The sequence below is a fragment of the Blennius ocellaris genome (genome assembly GCF_963422515.1).
Source record: "Blennius ocellaris genome assembly, chromosome: 7".
Classification (NCBI taxonomy): Eukaryota; Metazoa; Chordata; class Actinopteri; order Blenniiformes; family Blenniidae; genus Blennius; species Blennius ocellaris.
The window spans coordinates 12,445,519-12,455,796 of record NC_137656.1 but is presented as its reverse complement, the minus strand read 5'-3'; the positions used below and the strand labels follow the sequence as shown (position 1 = coordinate 12,455,796).

Below are 10,278 nucleotides of genomic sequence, written 5' to 3'. Positions count from 1 at the left end.
TTGTCCATTGCTGCATCTCTCCCAAAGTAGAGCTTAAACAGTAATTATTTCCCAACCCAGAGCATTTCAATGAACATCTGCAATGCAGTAATGACAGGATGGGAAGCTTCATGCTGCAGGCCTTTTGGATGAGATTTAGTTATAAGAATTTAATAATGAATTGAAACCAAACAACTAAAAGACTGGACCCCGACATGGGTCTGGCTGTTGTGCAGTCTAATTGAACTATATATTTGTGAAGTAAACTGAGAGGTAGATCAGACCAAGCTGGGACTTGAAACATGATCCATCAGGTCTGTGAGTTCACCTGGTGAATGTGTATGTATTCATTCAATTTGAAAGAGTAATGTGTATTTGCTCGAATTGTGGTTTTGGAGCAGAGCAGGTTTACTGCTAAATGGGTTGCACAAATTCTCATTATGAAACTGTATACAGTCACCATAACTACATTTCAAAATATTATTTTTATATTGTGGGAGGAGGCAATACAGAACACCTGAGTCTCATCAGGGTTTTAATATTCTCCCTGGGTTTTCTCTGGGTAGTCTGGTTTCCTCCCACATTCCAAAAACATGAATGTGAGATGAGTAGATGACTATAAATAGTGTGTGTGTGATTGTCGCTCTTTGTGATGGACTGTAAGCCAAAATGTGTATTTTTTATTTTTTAATGTTGGAATGGCTATGGTGACCCAACTAGAAACTAATTTGTACTGTTAGGGACATATCAGGTTAAATTTGTTTAAATTAAAATGACTGACAGTATATGTCAATGCTACATTCAATAATGTCATGTGTGAGTAATGGCTAGAAAAAGCATCTGTTGCCAGTGAAACTTGCTCAATAGAGATTACATTCTCTTTAGTCTTTGTCAAGAGGATTCTCAAATACACTCATGTGATGTTATTAGAAGAGTCAGCAGCTCATTGCCCTTTTTGAAGAAGTCACATTGCCCACCGTTACCATGGAGGAGGGTGCTGACAAAGTCAGACACGCAATGAAATCTGTTATTAGAAACAAAACAAAAAAAATGTGTCACTCAAATACAATAACTGGCTTGTGATGCTCACCCTCTGTTCATGACGGTGTTTGAGCCACCCCAACAGCAGCATGACGTAGGCTGTTTCCAATGGTTAAGATACGTTCACTCCAGCTCAGTTAGTCTGACACATATTCATATCTGAATGAAGAGAAACATCAGGCGATCATGTGGTACTAACGTGCATGAAATGAATATTCATGTCACGACACTTTAGGGGACCGGTGGAAAGACAGAAATAAAGTGAACTCAAGCAGTGGTTTTCCAAAACATTACAGTGAGGCCATGAATTGTTGAACACACCCAGTCTTACCAATAAAAATTTACAATAAACGCATGGAGTATCTTTCCACATCTGCTGTAGTTACTTGGAAGTGAATAGTGTTTTTTTTCCTCTTTGACATGGATACGTTTTCTTCATCACAATAAAGCAAGCACAGCTTCAGAGCTGGTTTCCACCTTCCTTCCTTGTGTCCCAGGTCCCATTTTGGGAAGCACTGATCAGGAGAACATGACTTTGGCTCATAGTATGTGTCCAGTGCATACCCCCTCCCTTGCTGGAAGAAGCATACACAATACTGATGACAAATAATATGAAACTGTATTTGAACTGTGACACTAATATACACAATGAACACAAAGTAGGAAGAAGCATTTAATTATAAATGCTATGAATTGATTTTAGCTTTACTGGATTCTACTTGACCTTATTCCCCTCCTTATGTCTAAGTTGTAGGCAGACTTAGTCTTTGATTAATGAATGAGTCCTAATCCATCGAGACAATGCAGAAGGTTCTATTTTCGGCGGTAAAGAAAAAAATGTTTTGTGACAGCTGATTACAGAAAATTACAGGAATCAGAGGAGGGCGCATGAACATCACACTACTGAGCCAGAGAGGGACCACATCTCAAAGAGTGACTCATTCACAACATTACACATAATTAAACACCTGAACAGGAACCAAATATGCTGGGAAGCAAACAGATGTCTTTTTAGGTGGTTGAACATACTGAGGTCAGACAACAGCATTTGACAAAGTTTGCGCTGACAACTTTGCAAGTTTGACTGCTGTGGATTGCTCATCGCCTCCAATCGATACTTTGTGAAACAACAGAGAATGGCCAACGCTACAGTCATCCCAGCTCCGCTCTACAGTACATCTGTTTTTGTCCATATCGTAGGAGGAAGAACATTGACATTTGATATGCAAAAGCCTTCTAATCCCCCAAGTGCATCCCAGCGTGAGCACGTATCAAAGCATATTTTATATATACTGGCAGAATATGCCTACTATCACTTTTAATACCAAACGGACTTATTTTGATTTGCATGTGGAAAGATTCATGCTCGAAACCAAAGTATAAAGATCCCCTTTGTCACGCTGTCTTAGACTCATGGCAGAGCAAGTCTGTCTGCGTGCACAAGGCTTTTCCCACTGTCAACGTGACAGAGCAGAGTAGCAGCTTTGTGTGGGTAATTCTCAACTCTAGTAGTGGTTTTTTTTTTTTTCACCCCCAACCATGTTTCAATGACAGAAACATCAAGTGAGCTTGCACTCTAGGCTCACTCACTACCACATTTGTTTTTTAATTAGTTGATCTTCATGTTCTTCACACAAGATGTGCAAAAAGTTCCCATGAGGACAGCGAAGCTGAACATCATTTACTGACTCACTCATGACTTCACATGATTTTTTTTCTTCACAGAATAGAAGATGATTATATATTAAACTTAGATAGGTTGATACTAACATAACCTCAGGAAAACTGCCTCTTTATCTCCTGCTTGCTTGGAAAAGGGGCCGATATTAATTTGGCTCAGGATAGTACACTCATCCAATAAAGATGCTGCACTCATGTTCAGAAGAGCCAGAAGTAAAAAAGGATGCCCTCAAAAGCCATAAAACTTGACGTCAAAAAGAAAATCTATTTCTGTCTGACTAAACCATCTATTCCAGGGGTTATTACTGTCGAAACACACACACAGGCGTTGAGGTGTGGTCATGAATAATTTCTGCTCCTTCCTCTCCTCTTTTTTTCCCTTTTTAGGTTACTTCCTGTTCTGCTCCTGTCTGTGTGGGTATGTTTATGCATGAGACATTCATTATTGAACCCTGAAGAGCACAGATATTCTGAGCGAACATCTAAAGGGATGACTCAAACGTCCATGCTCGACTTCCATCATTATGTAAGCCTGGAAGGTGAAGAGGTGTTCAAACAGACAGCTGCATCAGACACTTGTGTGCTGAAGAGAGAAAGAGCAGCAGGAAAGCCAATCAGTGCCAAAAGACACCGGCAACAGTTTCCGCACTTGTATGTTAGAAATAGGTTTTGACTTTGAGCACGGGGAAGACGTGCAAGACAGCCTCTTACGCAGCTCTCATTGATTTCCGACTGCCCAAATTGGTCACTGGTTGCCTGTTTCCATGGTTACACCGAGTGTGCATGAAAAGGATGCCCAAGAATGACTGTAGCTACATAGTTGCACACGCTCTGATGCAATCACTGACATGGTTTGACCATGTCCGTCCTTTCATTAGTGTGTCTATCCCTCAAGCGGCTTGTCGCACAGCTTTACCATTTTTCCTTCCATGTTTCCGAAACCACGCGGCCAGGCTATGCCTTGATCAGTACCCTTGTTTGTACTGTATCGAAAATGAGCCAGCTCTGTGTGACAAGGTCGGCCACATCACACATCCTGTCATCCTCCATCTACCGCTCAGAAGAAAGCCGAGCTAAGAGGGAGCCCTGATGAACCACCATAGTGTAAACATCTGTACTGGAAACATGCCGCTTTATCTATCCATCTCTCCGTGCACCCATTTCCTGAGGCAAAACGCATATTTAAAGATAAAAAAAACAAAAACACTTGCTTTGAGTAAGGCCAGAGTGCACAGATACAAATTTCTTGAGATTTGATCAAATACTCCCCTGCTACACTCCATGAACTCGGTGGCTTCTCATTTCATAAACTCCCTTTCAGGTCTTTCCAAACATAAGGGAAGCTTTGATAGCCGGCATTGACTCCGAGGCCACACTTGAGTGGCAATATACATTTTAAAAAATATCTTCAGAGGGACATGCAGGACCTGCTTTTGAAATGAAAAAAAATACTCACTTTTTTTTCTTAGAAAATGCTCTTATTTATTAAATAAATAAATACTGCACTTTTTGACACAATAAGTTATTTAGACTTTTTTTTCCAAGGTGATAATGGCTCTGAGGGGATCCTTACAAGATCTCTGGTACTGTTTTTTTTTAATGTCATCCCCCCCCCCCCAACACACATACACACACTCATATCACCCCATCACCCCTCCAGCTCTATGTGCTGAGCCCATCTGTCAGTAAAGAGAACAAATCACAGTTTTTAAAGTTAGTGTGATGTTACACCTCTCCCACTCAGACACACTCACACACACACAGAAAGAGCCAAACTCAGTGACAATCCACACATTAGCAGGTAATTTGCTCCAGAGTTGGCTGTACATCATTTACAATATTACACAGCTCTGTTTACATTTAGAGCATCACTTTATGGTTTGCCTCTGAATCAAATCAACTACCGCACACACAATTTAGCTGGTGCCAGCCCAGCATTCATCTTTACTTTCCAAATATCCCTCTTTTTCCCCCTCACCACAACATCCAATGACATTCGTACCAACACACTCGTTTCCTTCTCACATCCCAAGATTCTCGACATACAAGTCAGCCCTTTACCCGCGACAGTCATTGTGCTACATTTCATTGTCTCAGTTTCTTTCAGTCTCGGCATTATTTCTTTTCACCTGCACCACTGCTGAGTCACAAAGGTGCAACGTTGTTGGAATGTTAATTTGCTTGGTGCTCAAATCCACACTTGAAAATCCACCCGGCCGATTCCTGCTGGATCCTCGTTCCACTGCAGCACCGCAGCAACCCGACGAGTGCATCTCTTTGTTTTGTCTGTCCAAATCCCTTGATGGCGGGTTTAGCTGCATCTCTGCAGGAGCATATTGAGGGAGTACACCATTCGCTCACGCAGGTCAGTTGGGCACCCGGCCATCAGTAGAGAGCTGAGTTTAAAGGTTTTGGAGACGCGGTCCTCGTTGATGTATGTCAGCATGTACTCATCTCTCTGGCAGCACAGGATGATCTTTGTGTGATCGTGGTAGAAGTTGACCTTTAGATAACAAAAATAAAAGGGGAAAAGCTGATCAATTTCCAGCAAAGTTATCAATTTATTTTTTGACTTGTGTTTAAAATCCTGTCCTTTGATCAGCAAACTGGTAGAACAGAGCACGTTCCTCTGCGCATGCACAGCAACAGCTTTACTGTCTGTGGCAGTTGGGGTGTTTACCTGGAAAGTGCCGTCGTTAAAGAGCATCATGAGGGCGCGGTCAGACTTGAGCCACTGTAGCAGGTAGAGTCTGGGCATGTGTGCATCCGTCATTGTGCCAAGGTCTCCACCCTGAGAAATCAAAGGAGCAACATTTTGGAATGAGACAAGCTGCAACATGAAGGATATCGTTTCTAAGGCTTTAGGGTGTGGAATGACAAAGAAAGGATAACAGCGAGGAAAAAATAAAGATCACACAGATGAACATTTGAGGAGGGTAGGAGCAAAAATATGAACTTACATCCATGAGATTTTCCTCCATGTAATGGGAAAAGTACTTTAGCACCGTCACTTGCCCCACAAAATGCTCAGGAACCTCGCAGGTAGGAAAAACAGAGCGTTGGCCCAGCTCGGCATAGTAATGAATTGTCCTGAAAAGAAGAAAATGAACATTAAAAAACCACTCATACAAACTTACACTTGACTTCCATTGAAAAAAAAAAAAAAAAACACCAAAAAAACAACCCATGCACATGCACAGATCTCATGACATTCCTGACTGAAAACATTGTTCTTGGCAGAAAACATGACAGAATCTCTGGAGTAATTCTATGTGTCAAAGCAAGTTTAAACAAGCCAGCTTCAATTCAGTGTCATGACTAATAACGTTGCTATCTAAGGTGGAGTGCTGTGAAAACATAGAATAATACCTACTTTCTGTCTGGCAGGAGGCTCATGTGAGTGCCGTTGTTGAACAAAACTCCCACAGTGTGATCAGACAACTGGTAGCCAAAGCCATACTTGTTGGAGTAGTCCACCCATTTAGTCACCCATTGCAGGCTGCAGCTGTTTGGGCCCTGAGGAATGTCATGTGCTGCAGGGCGAGAGCACAGAAAGAGAGGATTAGTATACAATTACATGGAAGATCTTAAGGAACGACTCGCTTAAATGCACAAAACAGGGCTCGCTAAGATTTTATGAACAATGAAGAGCCTTTAAAACAAGTAAAATATGCTTGTGGGAAATGTTAATTCAGGTGGTCTTCATCATAAAACCATTGGCAGAATGATGTAAGCGCACACACTGGCGTGCCAGAAAACCATTCTCCACAAATCAGTGGACCATTGATTCTGCGGCTGGTCAGACAATGTAATTACTCTGTACTAAATGCCTTTAAGGTGGAAAATACCAAATGCATGCATGTATATTGATTTAGCCCTAATTTACAGACAGTCTAGTGGTGGAACTGCTTGGTCAGAAATCTGGTCTTTTGGCAGTGAGGTTGACATTATTGTTGCCCCGACAATGATCAAAGTTTCCAATCCCTGACCTGTGGGTGCAACTGTGTACACAGAATATGATTTTCTAAATGATTTTAGCAAACCTGACTCACCTTTTGGCATATTCTCCAGACAACCCCGCAACACGCTTGCAACCGTCTCGGCCACACTCCCCGTCGTGCTGTCTTCTAGACCTTCATGAAAGACAACAGCAGGGCGTCACTTACATTGACGTCAAATTTGTACGGAACAAGAAATTCCCTTGTGCCTGACCCGTCACATCTGCTGTCTATGTAAGGCCTGCACTTCAGAGTGCAGAGTAATGTATGATAATACAGCCTCTCTCTCGCTCTCTCTGTCTCTCAGATTTCACGTCTGCTGGTGTGTGACGACGGCTGCAAACTTACATTCGCTGCTGCTGCTGCAGCTTCCCAGACTCCCCCTGACGATCAGGCGGATGGTGTCTTGCGTTGTCGGAGACTGGCTCTCTGTTGCCGGGGCAACGGGGCTCTCGGCAGATGGCGGAAGTACACTTCCATCCTGAGGTGAGAATCGGTGACGACAGAGTTTAGAAAATCTGAGTTTAGATCATCTCTTCCGACCATGACTCAGCAGTCACCCACTGATTTGGAGTGGTTGGCTTAAAGGTTGAAGCTAAGTGTTTTTCGTTGGTTCTGAAACTGTGCTCATTATAAAGTTTGGCTCAGCATCACAGAGATGCATTGGATTCTCCATGGTAATACATTTCATACTGGCCTACACGTTTTAATTGTTGTATGACTCAACGAGTTTGACGTTCTTACCTCAGAAATCTTTTTGCTCTGTTGTTGGCTGATGACAGTTCTCTCCAGGTCATGCTGCAGTTTGTAGATCTCCTCTTCCTCTTTAGTTAGTTTATCTGCAAGAGGTAAGAACACCAAAATGTGAGCACAACCTTTTCAACCAGCAACATCTATGTGCATCAACGCAATATCAAGTAATAACATGCATAACACATGCATGCAAGAGTGTTACATTATCAACTTGGAAGGTGTTGAAAGACTCACTGAGTGTCTCGTAATATTTGACCTTGTCCCTCTTTCCCCCAAATAGTGCAGCAGCAGCTTTTTTGAAAAAGCTCTTGGCGGGACTGGAGACATGGAAATCTGGTGGCGAATGGCAGCAACTAGCGGACAGACGTTCTGGACTGAAGCCCTGTGGAGAAGGAAAGTGGGTCAGCGTGGTGCCGGTCAATGCTAAAACGTCTACACAATGACATTTACAAGAGGCAGACTGAGTGCAGCAGACAGAGGGGTCATCTCCGTGTCTAACCTGTGTGAAGAAGTCATGCCTCAGAATGTGGTCCAGATTGGGTCTGTCGTCTGGGATTTTGGCCAGTAAGTTTGCAATTAGCTGCTTGGCTTGTGGCGACAGGGAGGAGGGAAGAGAGTACCGCGCCTCTCTGATACACCTGTATGTCTCCTTGAGATTGGTGGTTTCAAATGGCGGCCTTCCCAACAGCATAGTGTACCTGCAACAACGTAAAGGATAATAACCTGTAAATTAGCTGATAAACACTTCAAAAAGAACTTAACTGTGAAATTCGATGCCAATGTGCAAGGCAGACTGTAAATGTCATGAGCACATAATGACAAGTATTAGAGAATGCTTTGAAATTCTTTAATGATGAATTTTCTGTTTTCCTACTCACATTACACAGCCCAGAGCCCAGATGTCTGATTCACAGCCATGGCCCTGCTTGTTGAGCACCTCAGGGGACAGATAGTTTGGAGTCCCACAGATCGTCTTCCTCCTGTTTCCCGCTGGCTCCAGCTTGGCAGCCAGACCAAAGTCCCCGACCTTCAGCTCCATCGACTCGCTCACAAAAAAGTTACCTACGGGGAAGAAAGGGGAATGAGATGATGAGCACTTGATATTCAACCCGCGATCAAAGGCTAAAAAGCACTGCACAGACGAGGAGATGACTGATTGAGAACAAACTGGTGGGAGAAACGGGTTCTGCATCGAGAAACAGTATCCTTCCTGCACAGAGTGCAGTGTTGGGGAAAATGTGCAAAGTCGTGAAATGTTTCACCGTCGCATAAAAAGACTCCTTACCAAGTTTCAGATCTCTGTGAAGGATTTCTTGTTCATGCAGGTACTTGAGTCCAGACACAATCTGTCTCAGATAATAACGCACCTCCGGCTCAGTGAGCACTTTACGAGCCTTCAGAATATGGGCTAAAGACTGCAAAAGGACAAAACACAAAGCAGAGAGTGACTATGCTGCAAGACACAAAATCATATTCACCACACCAAATGACTTTTAATTATCTCAATCATAATCATAAATAATTCTTATGTAGCAAAAAATTTAAAGAGTAAAGTTTTTTTTGCTCCTACGATTCTTTTTAATCGTAGGAGCACAGTGCCTCCATACACTGTGCTGCCTCTTAGATTTCGGGTGCAATGCAGGTATATTCAACATTTACTAAACACTGCAAAGGAGGGAATCCCTTTGCAGACATAGCAGAAACATTACTGTGGTAAAAGCACTACTTACTTTTCTACTACAGTATTCCAACAGGATGTAGATGTTCTCTTTATCCTCAAAATGATGATAAAAGTGCACGATGTGTTTATGATGCAGGACTCTGTGCAGCTCGATTTCTCTGTCAATCTAGGGAAGAGTGACGACAACAGTTATCATCCCTCTAAATGAACATGATTGTTGAAATACTTAACGTTTGACAGTGGACACAGGCGGCAGATGTGGAGTACTTGCCTTCTCCCGCTGGTGAGGCTTGGAGACGCGCGCATGTGGGATGATTTTGGCTGCGTAAACTTTGCTGGTGGAGAGGTCGGTCATCTCGTAGCACTTCGCAAACCCTCCCTGGAAAGCAGGAGGGGGGAGGAAAAAAACCCAAAACAGTTAGAACATGCTTTGGTGGTAGATCCAAAATGAAACCGGTGTCGAGATGAGGCTCTGCGTGCTGGCGCTACCTTTCCCAAAACTTTTCCACGACAGTAGCACTTGCCGGTGGCAGGGTCGGTGATTATCCGTGCCATCTCCGAGGGCGCACTGCGCTCATCCATTCTCTTCCTGCGAGGCTCGCAGGACCTCTGCGTTGCTTCACACATACTGCTGCTGTTTGTCTGTCTCTGTACTTCCATCAGTGGTGGCTGTTTCTCGTCCCGCACTCAGAATGCAGTCCCGGAGACTCCCGTCAGTGACTTTATACCCCGACACCCCCCCCCCCCCCCCCCCCGCGCGCTGTCTGCCGCCCCCTCTCTGACGTCAGGCTGTGAAATGAGAGTATGAGGGCTGCTTCACATCGATTAGCCTCCATAAACGTTTGTGTTTAAGGTGGCACGATATTTAAATCATGTTTTTGGGGTTTTTTTTTTAAACAACTCTGTGGGGAATCTGCAGGAAATAATATTTAAACCTATTCAGTTACTGCGCCACCTTCTTAAAATAATAGTAATAATAATAATAAAGGCAGACATGCTTGGTAATTTATATATTTTACGAACATGACACATGTAAGTGAGAACACTCATGCACTGCAAAAATAGAGACGTTCGTGATAAACGTCATCTGGTTGGTGAATTAGACACGATGCAGATGACAGTTTATCGGTATTCTGTTCAGGTTTA

At 43.1% G+C, this 10,278-nt stretch overlaps 1 protein-coding gene across 1 annotated transcript; it reads right to left on the bottom strand.

The window, feature by feature from the left end:
* Positions 1-4,336: 4,336 nt before the first annotated feature.
* On the bottom strand, positions 4,337-9,810 carry plk2b (polo-like kinase 2b). The gene is made up of 14 exons (XM_080498916.1): positions 9,622-9,810; positions 9,404-9,511; positions 9,182-9,298; positions 8,737-8,866; positions 8,330-8,513; positions 7,951-8,149; positions 7,686-7,833; positions 7,443-7,537; positions 7,047-7,179; positions 6,753-6,833; positions 6,074-6,233; positions 5,661-5,790; positions 5,381-5,491; positions 4,337-5,203 (listed from the first exon to the last, which is right to left on the bottom strand). The coding sequence occupies exons 1-14, from the start codon at positions 9,790-9,792 to the stop codon at positions 5,012-5,014; spliced, it is 1,959 nt and encodes a 652-aa protein (XP_080355042.1). The 5' UTR covers positions 9,793-9,810; the 3' UTR covers positions 4,337-5,011.
* Positions 9,811-10,278: the final 468 nt, after the last annotated feature.